The sequence below is a fragment of the Rousettus aegyptiacus genome, unplaced genomic scaffold, assembly GCF_014176215.1.
Source record: "Rousettus aegyptiacus isolate mRouAeg1 unplaced genomic scaffold, mRouAeg1.p scaffold_m13_p_2, whole genome shotgun sequence".
In the NCBI taxonomy this organism is placed as follows: Eukaryota; Metazoa; Chordata; class Mammalia; order Chiroptera; family Pteropodidae; genus Rousettus; species Rousettus aegyptiacus.
Window position 1 is genome coordinate 52,142,597 of NW_023416295.1, and position 23,084 is coordinate 52,165,680.

Genomic DNA, 23,084 nt, shown 5'->3' on the forward strand with positions numbered 1-23,084 from the left:
AGACCAAAAAAAAAAAAAAAAAAAAAAAAACACACATACACACACACACAACCTTAAACACAAGATGGAAATTGTATAATTGTATGTTAAATATGGTAGATCAACAAGATAGACGTAGCTGAGTTCCTTAAACTAGGAATCCGCCATGCCACCAGTGGGCTGCTCATGATCAGACCCTTACGTTTAGGGAGAAATAAACTTCTATTTTGTTTGCGCTACAGAATAAGCTTAAGCATAAGTTCTATTCTATAATTAGCTAAAGCTACTATTATTTTGTTATAGCAGCCACACTAATATATAGATACCAAAGAAAAAGCTATATAAATCTATGCTCCAGTTTAATGTATTATTTTTAAAAGTACATATTTTGACTTTCGGAAAAATGTACAGACCCAGAACCAACCCATGAAGAGATCTATAAAGCCAAATGAGAATTAGGGAGGCTTAGCTGGGTAATAACATGGTGGAAAATACAGGTATGAAAGAAGGGAAATGGACTGCTAGAATTAAAAAAAAAAAAAATACACACACACATATAAATATATATTTGCAAGGAAGAACTTTTTCCATTCAACTTGACACATCCCTCTTTTCAAACTGTCACCATAACTTCAAAGATTATTTTTTAATGTGGAAAATGTGGTAGAAATATAGTAAGATGACTATGAGAAAGGAGACATTTCAAAACAGTAAGACCAACAGGGTAGTTCTGCCTGCCTTTCAAGATTTGTAAGAGTAGTAATCTGAAGAAAATTCTCTAAATGGTAAAGCTGAAGGCTCTGAAGAGTAAAATAAACATTCTCCTCTGTAGAAACATTTAATAGCACACATAAAAATATCAAGTGGGAAGTCGCAATAACAAGAACAAGAAGTAAACGATGCCAAGGCAATAGGGGAAGTAAGATAGAGCGTGTGTGTGTGGGGGGTACAGGTATGAAGACTAAAATGTGATGAGTCTGTTTAAAAGAGATTAATTTTTTCAATAGTACAAACTGTATCAAGAACAAAGACAGAGAATATTATGAGAACTTGTTCTAAATTCTCTTTAATAAAGAAATCTTACTGGCAAACACAATAAATAAAAAGCAAAACAGCTCAAACATCCCTCATCTGTAACACCTTCTTGGTTCAAACCCTTTTTAAACAGTAATATTACGCTTCTGTACTGCTTCATACATTTTGCCTTATTTCTACTGACTCAGTTTATGCTCTACTCAAAACTGTTTGCATCTTCTTTTCCATCAGTAAAACTAGGAGTTCCTTGAGGCCAGGCCAAGTTTTATTTATGTCTTCCATTCTTAGCATATCAAATGGAAGAATACTTGAGGAAATTGTTCCTGCTGGGAAGCAAGTGAGATGAAAAAGCCAGAAAAGAAAGCCAGAGTTGGCATCAATGGTATTTCAATAAAAAGATGGAAGGAGGCGAGCAGAACGCAAATAATATTTTGGTAGGACGCCTGCAGTGAACACTGCCAAAAACAGCTGTGGTCAGACAAGACTCAGCATAACACCCAGGACTGCCACGATCCAAGACTGCTGACCAAGAACTAGTATTTGTTTAGTTTGGCTTCAGCTTAAGATATAACAATAATGTGACCATATTATTATGTACTTTTACAATGGATAATAACATTAAAATAAAGTAAGAAATGAGGTTATTATACAGTGGTCATTTCTCTCCTAAAGTGTAAATTTGAAGAAAAGCAGACTAGAAAGAGGTCAGCTAAACAACTGACCATCATATATACATATGTATGTGTGTATGTATATACACACACACATATTATGTATATATATACACACACACATACATACATAATATGTGTGTGTGTATATACATACACACATACATATGTATATACACATACATATATATATATATATGGTAGGGGAGTGGCATTTTAGTTGTAGAAAATGAATTATAAAGTGATATCCTTCAGATAAAGTCCTTTTATCAAAATATCTGAGTGTTTTTGGAATGAGGAGGCATCTTACAAATACCAATGTCAGCTGCTGCATTTATGGGATACCAATACTATACTACTCACTATGGGCTTACATTAGAGAATATAATGGAAAATCAGTCACAATTTATCAAAGGTATGCTTGCAATATTTCATGAATTCTATGGTAATATTTAAATAAAATCTTTTTGTTTTCTTAATCTGCTAAACAATTCTTAAACAAAATTAACATTTATGTACTTTTGTTTTGAATAAAGTAATCTGTCTGGAAGCAAGAGACATCTATGAGATACTAAGTGTTGAATAGTCGACCTTATCAACCCAATTGGACATATCCTTATTTCTGAATCTTATTTTAGTGTCTAGAGCAATGGTTTTTCAATGTTAAGACTGAGGTTCCCTTTTGATATAAAAATTAACATTCCTTATATCATCTTTTAGTTGGGAAATACATGGGGAAAAAGCCACTTTAGACTTGTAATTATTTTAACTGATGTTTTATTTAACTGTAATTGCATCTGCATATATTTTGAAAAAAATTGAAAATTAAAAACATTTATTCACTCTACAGACAATGTTTCATTTTTGTTTTCTTCTATTTTTGAACAGGGATGGTCAGATACTTCAGATATTTGGGGGGAGGTTTACACTGGCATAAACTCTGGCTGGATTAACTTGATCAAAAAGAAAAATGATAAAATTTTAAAATGCTTACATATTTTATTCTGTAACATTTATAGAAAACCATGTAATAAGTAATTATTACCTACAAAGCTGCCTTTAATTCCACTTTTAAAAAATTTTGCAGTTAAATATTTTTGCTTATGTGATATATAAAATCCCCAAAAATAAGAGAAGAAAAAAGGTTGCATTTCCTGTGGGTGCCCACTTCATATATATATTCCCTTCATCTGAGAATTTTTCTTTGATTCCCAATCCTTACGCTTATTAAATGTCTATTCCTCCAACAAAAGTAGCAAGCTTATTAGCTTCATTAATAAATAAAAGACTGACTTCACTAGTAAGTTTGAAAGGACTCTTTAAACTCTTTATCCTTGCAATTCCTAAGTCCTTCTGATTAGGTAGTTGTATAAGCAATTCAAAATCTTCATCAGATTGAACTAGTAGGGAAATAACCCAAATTACCTATACTAGGATATTGGCAAGTGAATAAATTTTAGGATATAAGGCAAAATTTCTGAGCCTCCAACTCTTTCCTTTTTGACAATGCTTTGCATTGTGTGTATAGAACTTTATAAATGATTCCAAAAGGTGTGTTCTCTCGATATTTCTGCCATTTTCTTGATTTTGGCAGCAGCTATGGGGTACAATATTGGAGGGTCACACGTGGCCCCCAACAACTTAACTCACCAAGAGTACTGTTTTGCAACCTAGGCTTACAACTAATGTAATGAAATATTTTGTGGTTCAATGTGATTCCATAGTTGTAATCTTCATATTGTATGAATTTGACTTCAAAAGAGTTCAGGTAAGAAGAAAAAATACCTTGTGATTTTTAATTTTACAATTCAGTAAATAGAAAATTAAGACACAGAAGAGGGGATTTTTCCTATAATAAATCCTTTATCTACTCTGCTTTCTAGGAACAATTGTAGGTAAAATTATAAATTAGAAGCGATTTGACTTTAACTCTCTTTTTTGTTACTCTTTTTCTTGAGTTTATTGTAGTTCTTCTATAAGTCATACTGCCAGTTTTTGCAGTATGGAAAAATAGACATGGTAGCTATCTGTTTAGAATATCTAGCCTGTGTCAATAAGAGAGATCCAGCCAGCGGTCTGGGACTGAGCCCGATATTCACACATTCAAATTATAAGTAACTGAACTAACTGACTGCAAATCAGACAAAATCTTACAGCAAAAGAACTGTAAATAGTTCAGAAACATAAGAAAACAGCTGAATTGTAAAAAAAAAAAAATACTTAAATAAACAATCTACAAATTAGCATCCAAATTATTTTTCACTTCATTATAATAAATGGCATGCAATTCCTTTTTTCCCAAATTCTTACGGTTTTCAGAATTTGTAATGAGTTAATATTTATGAAAATTCACAAAATATAATTTTATTAATTAACAATATAGTTTTACACCCAGGGCATTTAAAAGAATAAAAGGTGTAGAAAAATTTTAAAACACACAAAAAAACTGCTGAGTTTAAAAATAATCATAGAGTTAACTCAATAGTATTCTGGAAAATATTTAACAACTGACTTCCCAGAAAAATGCATACATTTTTTATTTATATAAATAATTCATATAATAATAATAAAATATAAATACTTCTTTGTAATTTGCATTTAATTAATTGATTCTATGACTTTTGCCTAATTTTTGTATCCATTGCCAACTTCTAATTGCAGTTGACAGAGGAATGTAGTTTGAATATGAACATTGGTTGGCATTTTTATTTAAATAAGTAAAATGGAAATGAAACATCAAGAACATGCTAAAACTTCACTTTTTCATCAATGATGTGAATGAATGACTTCTTTGCTAAGTAAGAATAATTTTTGACTACTCGGAGAATTATTATTTAACTTTTTGTGCTATGTACAGTGTAAAAGCTATAGAAATTATATAATTTTAGGTTTAGTTTGCATTATTCACATTTTTTCCCATTGCTTTCTTAAAGTCTACACAATATAAACATACAGACAAAAGCAAAAGAGCTATATGATATATGTAAAACAATATATTTTTTAGAATTTGATAATTTTTTATAATTATAATTAAATATTTGGATGTTTATAAATGACATTTTCACTCATACATCCTTAAACCTTTGGAAAAATGAATGCAGGTCATAGAGTACTCTTATACACACTCCTTTTTACACATGCATAATTCTATTATTCAGGAATTGTAAGGTCTTGCTACTCTATACAAAATACAATTTTGAAAATTGGAGAACTAATTGAATACCAAGAATAACTACAGAAATAACATTTAAAAAAAATCTTTGCATATGGCAAACAGCATTTAATACTGTGGCAAGCATCTTGCCGTTTTGTAAATATTACCTAGACAATATAAAAGGTGATCTTTATTTTAAAAAGGTAAAAGCAACAGCAAATATGTTAAGCTATGAGTGTTTTTCTTTTTCAGCAACAAATAAAAGCTGTACAAATTTTTCAATTAAAGCATTTGACAATGATTTTGTTCTATCCTTATGTAGTTCGTAGTCATGTAGCCGGGATCTGCAGCTGGGGAGAACAAGCCTGAGTCACATCCCTCGAACAATAAGGAATAACGAGTGAATAGAACCATAACTGCAGGAGAGCGAGGAGCCAGCGCAGGTGAAGTCCCTAAAGTCGCGCCTGCGCATTAGTCCTATGATTAACTTTTCCTCATTTTTGTAGTAAAAAACACATCTCTAGGTGTAGGTTTAAGATGCTAATGAGACAAGCCATACATGAAATACCATGTAGGTGTTATAACACGTATATTGTGCAGGAGCAGAGAAAGATCTGTCTCAGCACACTTTGGGGTGGGTGAGAAAAGAGAAAGGGGTGGCCCCTAACTAACTCCAAGAGCCCACAAAAGTACTATACCTGTAAATTTCCGGGAGCTACCTCCATTCTCCTCTAGAGTGTGTTCTCTTGGTGCATCAAGCTTTTATTTTAATAAATCTTCCTCTCTTAAAAACTATTTTGCCCACTCCCCTGATTTCTATCCTGAGAGAGGCAAGGACCGCACATACCATTATCATTTAGAAAATTAAATCACACCCACATACATTTCTGCAAGTATTAAAGTCAAGCCTAGATTAAGAACTGCATATTAAAGGGTCTGAACCTGGGTCTGCCATCTACAGGACGCTGGAAAAGTCACTAACCTCAGAAATCGTTTCATCACCTGTAAAATTAAGGTTAAAAGTAATACCATTTCTAGGATTGGTATTACTTGAGAATTAAGTGTGGCAATGCATGGAAACAGTAGTAGTAAACTTCATTTTGTAAAATCTCACATTTCTTTTACCATTTGAAAAGAAAATTACCCTTCTTATTAGGTTGCAATAGATTCTATCTTTTAACTGGAAACTTCGGGAAATGCTAACTGAAACAGTAGCAATTGGTTTCATAACACATATTCTTATTATCACTCGCTTGCTTTCTGTGCTGTGTGCCTGAGCCAAGCACAGGCCTGCACCCTGCAATGCTTTTCCTGCTTGCTACCCTTTTTCCTTTCCTAATTGCACATTCTGAGTATATAAGTATACAATTTCAGTCCAATCGACTTCATTATCATCTTTCTTCCTCCCCACTTCCCTCCCTCTGTTTGACTTTCAAGCTTCAAGTTACTATCCATTTCTTCTAGCAAATTGTCCTTGATAAATGTTATAGAAAATCCAGAAATACTTGTGTCAACATTTATTTCTCTGTCCTGGTATTTACATGAAAGTCACACTTTGTTGATGTTCTAATGGTATTAAGAGTTCAGAATAAGTCCAAAAGACATCAAACACTTGCTGTGACTATTTCCCATAAATCTTATCTTGGAGTGCACTCATAAAAGCTCTCAAATGTTTCCATTAAGATGGTCTGCAAGAGAGCTTTGTAAATGGTTGATGCTAATGAGCCTATAGATATTTTTAAAGCCTGATGTGGTCAATCATAGGGGAGGCAGCTGCCAAGCCATCCCCTCTCTCTATAGCTCTGTAGCACTTCCTGCAGGGAAGTAGGCCTAGCTGAGAGGTGCCACAACACCCGGTCCTACCTCCTCTTCTTCCCTGCTCCTTTGACTCTGAAAAGAAAATGTCACTCAGAAAAAGACTAAGTAGTTCAGCTTCAGAAAAAAACTTAAGAGGACAAAGTTCTATCAGCCATTTCATTTAAATACAAGTTTATGATGCCAATATAAAAAACGGAATTCATGATAGTTAGTAAGCAAACACAGCTTATTTTCACTTTGAAACCAATCCATTTAATATTTATTGAGCTTCTCTCATTTTAAATGCAATCTATGTGCTTTTTTATTAATTAGCAGTAGACTTTAATATATTTTGTGAATTGGAAGCCAACAGTTAGGAGATGTTTTCAGGTCTGAAGAGCGATACTAGAATGAGAAAGATTGATAACACTGTTTTCAACAATAATTATGGGAAACTACACAATTGTATAAAAATACAGGATTCAGAGTCAGACTGACATCAAGATCAAAAGCTGGTCCCGCTGCTTATTAAGCTTTATGATTCTGGGCAGCTACTTAACATCAGCATCAGATGCTTCATAGACTGAGCATAAAATGTTAAGTGCAGTCCCTAGCATTGAATATTTAATGAAAGATCAATAAATGCCAGTTATTACTGCTATAATTATCATTCTTAACCCTTATGATTTTTTAGGACTGATTCCAGCAAGAATGGAGAGTATACTTGCATAGTGATTGTGACAATTTCATAATATCCCCTGAATGATGTTCTACCATCTAGACCAGGAGTAGCAAACAGGTATTTGGTAAACTGAATAGAGACTCAAGAAGAATTTCATTAAATTAGATATGTTTATTATTAGTATTATTATTATTATTACTATTACTATTAAATATAAAACCTTTTGGGAAGGTATATTCTAGATCCAGCATGGCTTCTGGTGGCTTTCTTGCAGTGATGAGTGCCTTGATCCGAAGGTATTTGAATTTGTATCCCTAATCTAGAGCTTTCCCATGCTTCTCTTCCACTCTACCAAGACAGACCTACTCTCTATATAGGTAGATTTCCAGAGTAACTATTAGTAAAAATTGTGCTGTCCTTCATTAGAAACATCATCGCCATCATAGCTAACACTTTTGGGGCATTTACTAAATATCAAGTAAATATAAAACATTCTGCCTGTATTCATTCTTTTAAGACACCATCAAACATAATGTAGGTACTATTTTTTAATGTGTTTATAGATGAGGAAGCCAAAATATCAAAGATATTATATTACTTGCCTCTGAGTTGACAATTTTTGATGAGAATTGAGTAAATAGACAATTTAAGTCTAGACATTACATTTTTTACTAGAGAGAACTAGATAGGCTGTCTTCATGTGGAATTTAATAGTCGCCCCAAAGAAATCATCCCAAAGGGATTACATTAATGGTAAGAATTTCAATCATGAGGCAGAAGATATTTTAGGACAGAGAAGCCTCTTAAAATGTATTCCCTAAATGCTTGTACATTCTGCTATGAAATAGGGCTGACTGCACAAATTATTAAAATACAATTAGCACATAAATGAGACAAATGCAGATATTTTGTTTTATAAAAAATATTTCATAATATCAAATGACTGCATTTTAAAACTGTTTCAGATAAATCATTCTTTCTAATTCTTCATGCTTTTGTGACTTTCCTTTGGAATTTTCGGTTAGAATATTCCTTTGAGGTAATGAGATGTTTCAGAGTGCTCACTTCTCACTTACACATTTCAGCTAAAGACAGCTTTGAAAATAATGTTAAAAAATCATTAGTTAAATGAATGTTCTATTTATTTATCCAGTATTTCACTGTCAACAGACCAACATACACAACTCCTTATTTCAATCATTACTTATTTTTACTCTGTCTTACTTATTAAACTCTTTTTTTTTTTTTTTACAGTTCTTATGTACTATACTTTGGGTGCATTAACTGGTTAATCAAGACATCTCAAAACGAAATTAATTAAAATAATTCACGTGATTTTCTTTCTATTTTTTTGTTGTTGAATCTACAAGCTAAAAGTGCTAAATGAAATATTCTATTGGACTTTATATATAGGTACGCTAATAATACATAAGCATGAACACTGAAAACACAAAGATGTCATCAAATATGATACCGTAAATAACTTAAGCAAAAAAAAAAAAAAAACTATATCAGAGGCATATTATATTTGGAGGGAAGAAAGAGTACCTGAATCTTATGCAAATTATAATACCTCGGAAATCACTCTACTCTCACATTTTCTAAATGAAGAAACAAGTTAAAGGATTTAACCACGATCAGAGCTACTTGTAACAGAACTAAAACTAGATACAGAATCTTCTGGCTTCTTGACTGTGGCTTTTTCAATTATAACAAACTGAAGGAATTTGTATTAAAGTCCCATTCTCACAAATTCAGCAGATGCACTAGGGGAAGAAAAATCATAGCGAACCTACATGTTATTTCTTCACAATGACTCCCAAACACAGGCAACTAGTTTGCTGACAATCAACTAAAGAAACAATATTCTATTTTAACACCTCAGGGAATAAAAAAAAAAAGGTTATGTGGGACTTACCATATACTGTATTTGATAAGCACGAGAAGCAATTTCCAATGATTTTCTAAATGTCACTGTGCAACGGCTTAGAGCCTAATACTGAGGAAGATACAGCTCTCTATATTTTAGGATGTAGGTAATGAATTTGTGTGAAAGGATTTAAGGAAAACATTTGACAATGTCACTTGGCTACTATTGTGAATAAGATGAAGACTCTAAATGAATATATTAAATTAGTTCTACTTAATGACCAAATTTGACCTCGAAGTTTTAACATGCTACAGGCATCTTCTGCCATTCCCTATGAAGAATATGGTGGTAAATAAACTAGATACACAAAAATGAACAAATATACTATAAAATAGTTACAAATTGTGGTATGTACTATGAAGGGAAAGAAAATAATGGGATGGGGATAGTGAGGTTACACATAGACTTTCATTTCAAATGAAAGTTTATAAAACTTGTGAAAAATTATAACGTATTTCAAACCTCCAGCCACAATATGCACTAACCGCCCATACTTAATAGTCATGAGAAAAGACCATTCCAGGCAAGATCTTAGGGCAAGAAAGGTTTGTTACGTTCAAAGAATTGGGTTAAGGTCAGTGTGGCTGCAGTTTGGAGATGGAGGGAATGTAGGAGAGTAGAGGCTTAATCGTATGGGGCTGTATGGGGTTCTGGAGGTCATGGTTTCAAATACAACCGAAAGTAACTTAAGGATTTAAATAGGAAAGTGATGTGTTACGATACACTTCTGCACGGACAAGAGGCTGAGACCCTGGAGAAAAGAAGCAGAGAGAACAGATGAACGAACGGCTCCTGCATCAATCCAGGAAAGAGATGTACGTTATGTACTTGGGTGGCACAACAAAAAAGGAAAGAAGTGGAGAGACTTGAGACATGTTTATATAACACATGACTGTGGAAGAAAGAGCAAGTAAGAAGGCAAAAATAATTTTTAAAAAATATCTCAGCGGGCTGAAATAAAGAGCTAAATCTAATAAGTTCTCATTTATTAAGGTTAAATTTGAGGTCCTGATCCTGAACCTAAACCAAACCAAATAACAACTAAATGAACTGTACTGATCTAATGTTAGTGATCTGATTTGGTAATGCCTTTTTCCTAGCTGATTCAAAGGATGGTGAAGGTGAAAACGACTTGGATTCCCTCAAGTGTGCTATACAGCTACTGCATAAATAGTTGCACAGCGACCAATTAAACAGTGATGTTTGTGCCTGGGAAAGCTATATATAAACAAGTGAAACCTGAAAGGTATATGTTAGGAATACATAATTACAGTGGAGCTCTATTTAAAACACAGTTCACCACTACATGTATTCGGATATAATAACTGCTAAATCAGAATCCTGAAATATCACAACCATAAATAACAGAGTTAGCTTGTAAATTGGTATTTATTTCCACTAATATTCATGCCATTATGAAGTCCTACAATAAATGCATTTTTTCCCTTATATGATTTAGTTGTACTAAAAAAAAAAACAACAAAAAAAAACTCTTTACATAGTTACATGTTATTTACAAGTAGTTAAGAGTAATGGAACCAGCACCAGTCTAAGTTCTGAGAAGAACACATGCTTAAGCTCTATAAATCTTTTAAAAAGATAAGGTATATGTGCAAATAACAATGTAAAACAGAATACACTTAAGTTTTAGAGAAATGCTAAAGTGCTGTTAGATTGAGAGTTTCTACAGAAACTGGATCATATCTCAATTTTATTTTCCCAGCTTCTAGTACTAGTATGATAAAAGGTAAATAGTAAATGCTTAATAAGTGTCCAGTCATTCACCCACTTATACAAATATTTATTAAGTGCTTACTAGATGCTACGGATACAATGACCTAGTTTCTGCCTTTGATGAACTTACACTGACCCCTTCAAAACTCATTCTGAGTGCCTTGTTTAAAGGTAGAAGGTAAGGACATGTAGAGAAGGACAAATCCGATGGCAGGGTTCATGATGATAAGAATGCAAGGAAATGTGCTGTGTATGAGGTAGGAGCTAGAGTGGCTTGAGGAGTCTGATAAATGCTCAGTACTTTAAAATGGAAGAGAGAACAGACCGTGGGTACCTAGTAGGATGGTTATGTGGCAATAATGAGCAACTGAGTTTGAAAATACAGTTTTGTCATTTTCTCCAAAACTTCTTAAAGTTTTCAGGTATTTTGAATAAAAAGGAAATATAGAGTGAAGGATTTGGGAGGAAAATGATCAACAGTTCTGGCCTTCAAATTAAACAAAAAAAAAGACTGAAATAATAGAGAAAATGGTGAAGGGTGGTGATATGCTGGGGGAAACAAGAAGATGAGGTAAAAAAGTGGGTGGGGGTAGAAAGTGGAAGGAAAAGGGGTGTGGTCTGAGTTTGGAATAATAAAATTTGATATTTTGGAGGAGTTGTAGAGCTATTCTAGTTCATGAAAATAATCTGGATGAAGCTATGGAAATAAGCTGCTAAGTCAAGTGGAGGTACAGATCATGAATAGAATAGATAGAGGTAGTCAAGGAAATATGAGACTAAAGGTTCAATGAGCCATCATACACAGGGCTACTGAAATCATTTGATGGAGAATACTGAGATAAAAAGGAGATAAAAAATCATTGCCAAAGTTTTTGAATGTTGGTGAAATACCAAGAGATGACAAAGAGTATGAGTAGAATGAGAGGCTTGGTAAATTTTTCATAGAGAAAGAAATATTTGATGTAAACCTTATAGTAAGTATAGAACTTCACAGAGATTGTGAGGTAGAAAGATGATGGTTTAAGTAAGGTCAAAGAAGTAGCTAGCAATGGTTAACTTTCTGATTCATTGGAGCTCTCAGATGAAATGATCTGAAACAATTCCTTTGTCAACGGGCTTTAGAGTACATTCATACGAATATTTTCTGAAAGGACCACTAGCTCATATTTATCTTCTTTCCCTCATAATTATTCCAACTACTTAACTCTCTAATCTCTAGCAAACTAAACTGAACACCTAATGGTTCAACTGGTCCATGTCTGGTGTTTAGACACATGACTTAGTATAGCAGATCTGCAGCTGGTTCTATGTCTGATCTGACAAGGCCTGGCTGGTTAATTGGTTCCTTTCCAATATAAGGGTATGTAGAGAGCCTAGGAACCTCTTAATTTATTAGCAGCTTTGCTACTTTGACCTTGTTTATTTTTCCTACTTGGATTCAGCTCTAACTTAAGATGTTATCTGAATCCTTGTTAGAATCATATTATCACAGAGTAGCAAGGAGCTTTTGAGTGTCATGTAGTTCTACTGAAAGACTTTTTCTTAAAAATAAAAACTCTGTTCAGTTTCTGCCTGACACTCCCCTCTATTGTTCAAAAAAATCACTGATTCAAGGGTAGATTGCTACATTTGTCTTTGCTATAGTAAATTATCAAATTAATACCATAATGCTGTGTAAATATGATCTGTAGCTGTATCTCCAACTTGTATTTACTACTTGTAGTTTATCATTTGACCTGTTTGAAAGCACCTAGAACGGAGCTTATGTTATCCTGTATATAACGTATCCTGTATATATATCCTATATTTGATGTAGTATATCTATGTCAAAACTGAATTAAAATCTTCAAGGCATCTTAACCACTTGGTAGGGAATAGATATATTTCAGTCATATTTCCAGTACAGTAATGTTTCAGTCAAAATGTGTTTTCTATTGATTATTTACTTCCAAATCCATTAGGAAATGTGCAGTCAGTGGGAAGGAAAAAACATTAGTGGAAGACTCTGACTTGGGTGCTCCATAATGTGAATATGGGGGGGTCTTTATGCCCTGCATATTCAGAGGAAAAGAGGGGGAAGTAAGAAAAAGAGGGAGAGAGGAAGGAAAACATAGGTTATAATCTCAGCTCTTGGCTATATTAAGAATTCATCTGAATGTTAATATCTTTTATAAAATGGATACGATAATGGTTCCTAATACACGACAATTTTTGGATACCAAATGGACTCAAGAATGTGAAACTGTTTCATAAATTAGAAAATTTTATCCCTATATAAGACATCACTCCTTGCTTTCATGTGCAATTTAGAATATCTATCCTTTTACCTCTTGATATTTTCACTTCCTAAATACTATACATTTATTAGTAGAAACATTATTCAGGAAAAATAATGCTTTCCTTTTGGGAGGATATTTCATTACACAGCTTTTTATTATTCATGTGAAGTGCCAAGAACCTTGAGAGGACAGAAAAAAAAAAAAAAAAACAGTCCTCTCTAGCTTCTCCGTAGCTCTCCTTTTGACAGCGCTCAGGTACCGGCAGATTGGCTGTAGGGCCACAGGGAGTAGTTGATGAACAAAGTGTTCCTCAGTAATACAGAATCAAGCTACTTCTATCTCAAGAGAAATACGAGCTATGACCTTGGTTGGTCACTATTAAGTATGCTAGTCACCTAGCAAGACTCAGAAGTCCAAGGAAAAAGGTATACGTCTTTACCGACTTATATTTTGAAACTTTTATTACCATAATTTGATGTGTTATATATTGAATATCTTCGTAGAAAGCTTAGGATAGCATGGAATTCTATTACCACAGCTACTGACATGTACCAAACAATCTTATTAATTCCTATCTATACTTGTAATGATAACAAAATGTTATGTTATGGAATATGTTGGTGCTTATAAAGCACTAAATATATGAGCTATTTTAAATTTGAAAAATGAGCTACATAAGATTTAAATAACCATATTTTTAAAATTTTTAACATAAAATTAAATTTGGTTTTCTAATGCTACACAAATTTGATAGTCATCAAAAATCCTTTTTTACTCTAAGAAAGGTTTTTTTTTTTTCATTTTAAAAGTAGAAAAATGTATTAAATAAAATTTATCAATACTATTTCCAAAAGTTTATGTCCATAGATTCACATGCACATAAGACCACTGCAGAAAAGTACATATTTTAACCTAGATGAAAAAATAAATAAAACATTTCCTAAATTTTTTTGCATTAATTTTTAGACTGGAAAATAATTTGAAATACATTTCTAGAAACAAGAAACCACTTTACTCTTCTCACATTGGTTAACACACTCAGATCTTTTATTTAGTAATCATTCTAGGTGGATTTTTGTCTTCTGATTCTTTGTTTTTTCCTCTCCCACTTTTCCTTCCTCTCCATAATTTGAATATGGTGAACTAAGCAGACTATTAAATAAAAAGAGCACTTTTTATTAAGTCAATCATATAATTATCCTTAAAAATCATGAATCTGCCAGATTTCATTCAATACAAAGTTAAATCAGCAATTTAGTAAACTAACCATTGCCAATTACCACTGATAACAAATGAGCTAAAACATTTCAATAACTTCTTGTACATCATAAAACATTTCTATTTTATTCAATAGGAAAAAAATAATATCTATTGGACACAACTTGAAAAAGTCTTTATGAGCTAGCTAAGTCTTTATGATTTAGCTGATCATGCCATTTCAATTTGCTGTTTGCATACATACACACAATCTAAACTAAAGTTATTTTAGTTAAAATTTAAAACTTAGTTGTTGTGGGATACCTAAAATATTAACAGAAATAAAAATTAATATGAAAATTCATCCATCATTCTAATACTTCAACGAATCAAATAGCTTTCAGTTTTTAGGGCATCTTACCATTCCTCGTCCTACACATACAGAGACTTTCCCTAACATTATAGGTAAAACTTAATGTTCTGCTTTTCTTAACATTATCTCTTAAGCATTTACACATTGCCATAAAGTCTTCATAACTTTCAGGAAAATTGATTGTATAAATTACCATAAATTTGTGGATCATTTCCTCACTCTTAGACATGTAACCTTCTTCTTCCCCACCCCCAACCATGTTTTTTAGTACTACCATTAAGCACCGGCATTTTCATTTATGCATTTTTTCCCTTGTTTCCGCTGTTTCCCGCTTCAGACAAGAACCTTTATGGTTCTTACATTTCTAGAGTGCTTTCTAAATTTCACTACCATCAAGAGCAATGTAGTATCGATGATTTGTGCTGTGATTTTCACCATCACTTAGATATTAGCGTTCTTTTTAGAGAGAGGAGCACTAATTTCATGGAGATGAAATTTCCATGATTTTATACTAATGAAATTTCGTGAATATTGTTTTAATCTGCATTGTTATTACCATTGTTGTTAAATACTTAAAAATATTTGCTCATCATATTTTCCATAATGTGGATTATCCTTGAGGTTGTGTCTTAGTATTGATCTAAAAAATGTATACGTGTTTTTTATACTCTATCTAGAAAATAACCCTGTACCATATTCACAGCTACCTATCCTCTATAGGTTGTTTTACTTTGGGCCTTGTGGTAAGTTTTTTTTGTTCTGTACATAAGTTTAATATTTTTATATTGTTAAGTATACTGCAATGTGACATTTTTCTGTTGCTTCAAAGCTCATTTAATGATCCTACCAAATGTCTGACAAATATGCAACTTCCCCCATGATTTGATTTTTTAAAAAAATATTTATCTATTTAATCCATCTGGAATGTTTTTGACATATGTTCTGAGATGTGTATCTAAATTACTTACTTTGTAAACTCTAATACCACAATCATTTATTAAATACTCCTTCTGTTTCCCACTGTTCTATAATGTTCTATTGTTTTATTTATATATATATATATATATGTTAAATTCTTGTATATAGTATTTTGAGATTTTCTATACTTTCCTACATCTAGTCAATACTAAAAACACTGAATTATGTAAGTTTCTTCTATGATTTGATATCTGGAATGGCTTTTCAACATTTATGGCTTCTTTTAAAAAATATCCCCTTTATTTTCATTAGCGTATTTTTCCAAATAGATTTTTATCATTCTATCACCTTGTAAGATAATTTTATTAAGATTAATCTCTTAAATTTATAAATTAATGTGAAAAGCCTTAATAGCTTTATTATATTGTTATATCCAGAAACATAATCTGTGTCTTCACTAATGCAAGCATTCTTTTATAACTCATAATGATTATTATTTTAAAGTATGTCCAATATTATATAATTAAGGAGCAGACAGAGATAATGGAAAAGTTGAAGACTATGGAGAGGGGTATCTATATATCTGTCTATCTATCTGTATCTATCTGTCTATCTATCTGTCTGTCTATCTATCTATCTATAGCACAGCAGAGGCCAGTGCTTTCGTATGGCTAAAGTAAGCCTTGTCAAGTGTGGGGTTAAAGATGGCCTCTACTAATAACAACCCAAGACAACTATCAGTGCCCGACTGGATATAATGAAGAAGGCTGAGTGGTATGCTGAGAATAATCCTCCCCTGCCCTTTATTTTAATTCACCCTCAGATATTCTTGACTTTCCACTGAATGCACATCTAGCCTCCAGCAATACAAGCTTCTAGATCTCTTCCTAGTGACTCGAACTTTCATTTTTGGGTGACACTGATAACTAAACTGTAAAAAAATACAAACACACACACACACACACACACACACACACGCAACTATATAAGTTATGTGATGTAGGTGATCTACATCCAGACTCTCAACTCCGGTGTGATCTTGGGAAAGATGCTTAACCCTTCTGAGACTCAATTATTTTCTCTGTAAACTGGAGGGAGCGGTATACTTACAGGATTGCTGTAAAGAATAGGGATAATTTTTGTTTTTTTTTTTAAAAAAGACCAGGATAATGTATATAAAGCTATTAGAGCATTATATGTATCCAATAAATCTTAGCTAAGATCGTAATTTTTAATATAGCATGTGCTTCATATTTGACATTTTATAAAGTTCTTTCATGTGTATTATCTCGCCTACTCTGTTAATCTTCATAAAACCCTGTTAAGATGATATCATTGTTATTAGCATTATTACTATTAAGACAAAATTGAGAAAGATATTTCTTCTTTTAAATCAAAAACATGAGCTCATTTCATATCATCATGATACATGTATTATGGTATGTATTTGTAGATCACCTACATCGCATAACTTTGTCCCTAAATATTTTATGATATTTTTTCTGCTGTAGTAGCTATAATTGCCCTTTCATTATATTTTCTATTAGTTTTGCTTAGTTACAGGAATGCTATTGATTTTAGTATATTTGTTTCAAGTTCAATAGTCTTAATGAGTTCCTTATGACCTCTGAAAAATATGGTTAATTCTTTTGGTCTTCTGGGTTATCACATTTCCCAAATAAATTCTATGTTATATATATTATATATTAATATAATCAGTGACATAATAGAAAAATAAAAGAAATTAAGACTAGTTTTCTATCATGATATAATGATATATTAAAATTTTCCTGTTGGAAACATATTTAAGATTATCTAGCTATTACTAGTAAGTTTCCTTTAGCTTCTAGATTGTATTACCTTAAGAATTTTTCTCATCATTCCTTCAAACCTCACAATACCTTGCCTGACAGGAAGAGATGATGTTACAGTGGCAGAAAAAGGAATTAAAGAGAAACCATATATTTTTTTTTCTTTGCAGGCTTCAATTATTCTTGTGGATGAGGGGGGAAAAGGGATGAACTGCATACACTTACACACTTGGGAGAGTTTTGCTGCTTTTTCATCTCTTAATGCATGGCTGGCTAAGCTCTTTCTCATCCTAACCTAGACCTTCGACTCTCAAATACATTTCAGCTATGAAAGGATAAATTATTTTGTGCCTGTACTTGTCTTTTCCCATCTACTCCCAGAATAGGATGCTTTTTTCAAAAAATAATAACAATAAAATGTCACTTTTTCACTGAATTAGTTGCTTAATACAACCAAATAATCCACTACCAAAAGCTATTTAAATAAAGGAATCCACTGATACCTCCAACGTATCTCATTTTTACTTAATCTTGATTTTTTTTAAGATCAATCACAAATATCTATGTTACTAGTAATGAAGGTTTAAAAATGACCAAGATGATAGAATTATTTTCACTGTAGAACCAGACAATCGGTTTCAAGTATGGTTTCTGTACTCACGGGGAAAATGATTAGAAGTGGATGGATTGACACTGTCCCCACTGTCAGCACTTTCACTGCTGGAAACTTCATCATCTGATTCCCGCACAGAGGAACAGGGTGAGGAGCCGTCAACTTCTTCAAACTTCCTCTTTAAAATTCCACTCATAGCTGCAGCGCTGTCACATGTACCTGTAACAGGAACAGGAGCAACGAAGCATTGAAATATTTGACCGCTGGATGCGTAGCCAAGGTCTCCAGAGTCATTTTTATGTGGCTTTTTATACATGAGCTGAGCTTTCCTTGAAAGAAGCACTTAGCAGGGTTTCTTAAGAAAACAAAATTAACAAAAATTTAATTAAATATGAGCATTGACCATTTGGTTGTCAAAATGTATCAATTTTTTGAAATAGTTCATTTTAATGTAATGCCTCTTTGTAATGTAATTCTTTTTTGTTGGCAAATTGAGAAAATCTATCTGAGTTCATGAAATTCTGTAGTAAAAATAAATACCAGTATCCCCTTAAGTCCTAAATGATTACTGCCTCATATAAAATGCATCTAGAAGAGACACATAATTATGCAAAAACTTCATAGTCAAGTTTTAAAATGCAAGAAATCTAATTACCTGAGCACAGTTAAGCATATGAAATCGGTTCTAAATTTTAGGTAGTTTCCATTGCAATATGGCAATAAGGTGAATTGTATCCCCATGATACCCAGTTGCTGAAGCTGTTGCCACTATTTCACCTGGAAGATAGCACTAACTGAGTGGGAAGGATGAGGGGTGGGGAGTGGGAATGGTTTCTCCTGAATCTTTTCTTTAAGATAAATGGGCTTCCCCTTCTTCTTGGGTTCTCCACCTTCCCCATTTTCCTTGACATATGTACAGTCAGCGAAGAGCATTAACTTTCCATGCGGTGGAAGGAATACCATATTACATATGGTATTACTGAAAAAGATATGTATCAATTAGCTTAGGTATATGTACATGGTCTTACACTGCTAAATTAGGTTAACTTAGCTGAAAGTATTACTAAGTCGATTCCATCATTCCATCTTCCATCTCATTTTTCAGTGCATTTGAACTCTCATTTGAGTTCTTGAAGCCATTCTCTCCTTTTTTACTGCCAGAGTGTAGCTATTAGTCCTATTGATCAGGAACAAGCAAGACCCTTATTGTGATGTCCATTCTGATAATGATAATTACATTATCTAGGTACTGCCTTCAGAAATTTCTGATATCACTCCTTCTCTTCACAGATCACAGAGCAAGCATTCTCCCTAGAGCCCCTCAGCTGGACCAGATCTCCAAGGTCTAAATCAGTAGTTCTTGAAGCAGCTTACTTGAATTAGCAGCCTCAGTATCAACTGGGAGGGAAATGTTAGAAAAGCAAATTCTCAGGCCCTACTCCAGATCCTATGAATCAGAAACTCCCAAGGAGTAGGGCCTAGAACTCTATGCTTCAAGAAGCCCTCCAGGTGATCTTGATGTACATCTCAAATTGGAGATTAGTCTAATTTTAGTCTGCTTTCCAGCAGCTTCTCCCTAGACTTCACATTTCTTGGGTATGTGCACACACCAGCCCTGAGTCACATAACCCAGAACTCAATTCCTAGTCAAAATTTCTTCCTTGGCCATCTTTGGTGTGATGTCTAGTACAATTAAGTACAGTATGAGGTATCACATTAAGTATTTATCATTAATGTCAACTTACTCCACTCATCTAACCATGTGTTGAGTAACTGGTATGTATCTGTTTGACTCTGAGTGGATTAAGGGATACAAGAGAGTAGAACATGTTACCTAACTTTGAGGAACAAACATCCACTATGCTGGGTGTTTGCTCGAATTGAGAACACTCCCAAGTTCATGTTCTACTGCCTTGTTTTACTAATCCATGTCTTTTGCATGACTTACATTAACCATGGAGACAACTGATAGCAATAAGAAGATATTGCATTGTCCACCCTTTTCAGAATAAAATCTATTCTGACTGATTTTACCGCTACTCAGATCAGCACATTATTTTATCCATCTAAAAGAGTGTGAAATGCATAAAATGTTCATGCATAGCTGAGCAGGGTGAAGAGAAAAAAAGATATTTTAAGTAAGTTCTTGAAATAAAAGTAGGCCAGGATATAAATTTTAAAATGCTTCATTTCAAACAAGATGCAAAGTAATTCATGAGGGAGAAACTCCAAGACAAAGTAATACAAGATGGAAACCTATGTTTAAAAAGTACACTTCTATTATAAAACACTGCAATGGGCACAGTTAAAAACCATGTCCTTAAGCCCAACTTTCCCATCCCATCTACCCCAGCTTCCTTAGGCAAGGCAGATTTCTCAAGAATCAAGGACACTCAATTGGGCCATAGGGAGCCATGTTCCAATATGGCAAAAAGTGGTATTTGGTACTCTTCGCTTCCTTTCTCACTTCTTCAAGAATGAGAAAGGAAATTTTTGGATGGATGATAAGAAAATTAAGTCTCTTTTTCCCTTTGTTATTACATTTGGAAATTGCAAGACTTAAAGCAATAGAGTTAAAGACTGGATGTGATTTCTGTCTGCATCTTTGGGACTAAAAGGGCCTGAGCTAGACCCAGGCCAAAGAAAAGGAGGAACTGATTACTTAGGGTAGGATTAGTATCTATGCTGGAAATTAAAAATTTAAATAATTACAGGGGGTATAACCTTAACACATACCCATGAAACTGGTTAAGTACTAAATTGCTTGTGCAGCAACCAAGCATAACACCTGTCTAGTTTTACCACCTTTGAAAATATATGTGTGTGAATGTAACAAGATATTGTAAAAAATCATGAGGGCCAAATAACCACCTGCTTACCATAATAGTGGAATGATAAACAGATCATGTGGTTTTCTCCTACATCATCTATATTATCTCACCAGAGAAAAAAGAATACAAGAACTTAGGGAGAAGATAAATATGGATAGGCATCAACTTATTCTACATATGAGGCGCTGAAAATCTAAGCCTAGATAACAGCCATTTTAATACGACTACCGTTTTCTAATTTGTGAGACACATGCTATTAAGGGCATCACCATTTCTCACTTGGACTAGAACTAAAGCCTTCTAATTATTCTCTTCCATCACTACCATATGCCTTTAATGTGTTTTCTAGGTTGCAGGCAGTGCAATAAATTTAAAGTGCAAATCTGATTGTGTCAATCTATAGTTTAAAATTCTTAAGTATCTTTGAGTTTCTTTAGGATAGAGTTCAAAGTCCTCAGAATGCTTATAAAGTCCTTAACAATCTGTTTTGACTAACTCTTCCTCTTCATTTTGAGCCACTAGCTTTGTCAATAGTTCAACTCCAATAATCTTTCAGTTTCTCCAACCTGCCATTTCTCTCTGGCCTCTAGGCCTTTTGATATACTGTTCCGTCTGACACATTTTTAAAATTTCTTTTTCCATTGTATTTACCACCTTCTAAATACATATTATGTTTTTTTATTTCTATGTTTATTACTCATTTTCATCCCCTGCTAAAAGATATAAAGGCAGAGATATTTGTTGTCTTTACTGATGTTCCAAGGGTCTAGAACAGTGCCTTACATATAATAGTTGTTTAATAAATGTTTGCTAAATAAATGAAACCATTACATTTTCATACTTTCTCAGTGTCTGTTTTCTCTGCAGAAATCATGTTCCTCTTGTTCACCACTCTCTTTCCTAACAAAATATCTTGTCTATATGATTAAATAAGAATCAAAATGAGAGATGAAATTGACCTCAAAACGCCATACTTTTCCTTTTCTTTTCTTTTTTTCTTTTTTTTTTGCTTGCAAGCAATCCAAAAGCCAGTTCTAGCTAACTTAAGCACAAAGACATCTGCTGGAAAAATACTGAGCTAGCTCATACAGGCTAAGAGAGCTAAAATCTAAAACTGAGGAAATGCTGAATGGCTGTAGAAATTCCTTGATCTTTTCTCTAATGTGCTACTGTTACCAGGTTTAAGCCCAGCAACTGCTCTATGTCTTGCAGTTCAAGTTTAATATTCCAAAGGGTGAGCAACGTTTTAGCCCATCTTGGGTCAGATGTCAGCCCTTTGATCACTCAGTTAACATAGCCAGTAGACAAGGAGTCACCCAATTAGGTACCATTCCAGAGAATCTCACTGAGAGGCTTCAATATGTTAGGTTGTATTTTGAAGCCAATATTCTCTCCTTGTCTAACACTAGTTTATCTTATTTTTTTCATTTATTTATGTAGCATATGATTTCTTCACTTGGACAGCTTTCTCTTTTCTGCACCCACATGCCTTTTCTATTTTCAAATTTAATTAAGAACTACTTTATTTTAAAACTCTAATAAACATCTGGTGATTTGGGATATCTGTTGTTCTTGATTAACATATAATATTTATTTCATATTTATATTAGGTATAACCATTGCTCAGGAGCCTCTCTTTAAGTCTCTCATCAACACATTTAATGAAAAAGTAGTAAAAAAGTATAAACGTTTCCATCTTTTTCCTCAAAAAAAAAAAATACTGATAAACTGCACTAGATACTCTATGATTATAATTATTTTATCTAATGTTTTTCTGGAAAAAATGTTGAAAGCCAGAAGAATGTAGAGTGAAGATAAGTGGGAGAGCTTGACTATGAATGGCAAATCAAAAAGTTAGATTAAAACATACATTTTTAAGGCCTTTGAAAGAATGGCTGAAGGTAAACTTTGGGTATTTTCTGGAATCTTGTTTATATCACTCTTTTAACAGCCTGAATATTTCACAGCCTTACTATTCCATTTACATTCATCTAATGTTTAATCTTTTTTTCTTCTTACATTCTGTCCCTATTTCCTAATGCTTTGCTATGTATTGGAAAGAAATGTCCACAGAAATACA

General features: G+C 33.1%; 1 protein-coding gene across 4 annotated transcripts in view; it reads right to left on the reverse strand.

Annotated features, from left to right (window-relative positions):
- The window catches only part of CSRNP3 (cysteine and serine rich nuclear protein 3), a 169,118-nt gene that overhangs the window by 54,885 nt on the left and 91,149 nt on the right, over positions 1 to 23,084 (reverse strand). For all 4 annotated transcript variants that reach the window (XM_016156342.2, XM_016156347.2, XM_016156361.2 and 1 more), the window contains one exon: positions 18,222 to 18,392. In XM_016156342.2, coding sequence (XP_016011828.1) covers positions 18,222 to 18,392 — 171 coding nt within the window. The remainder of the gene's footprint in view (positions 1 to 18,221; positions 18,393 to 23,084) is intronic.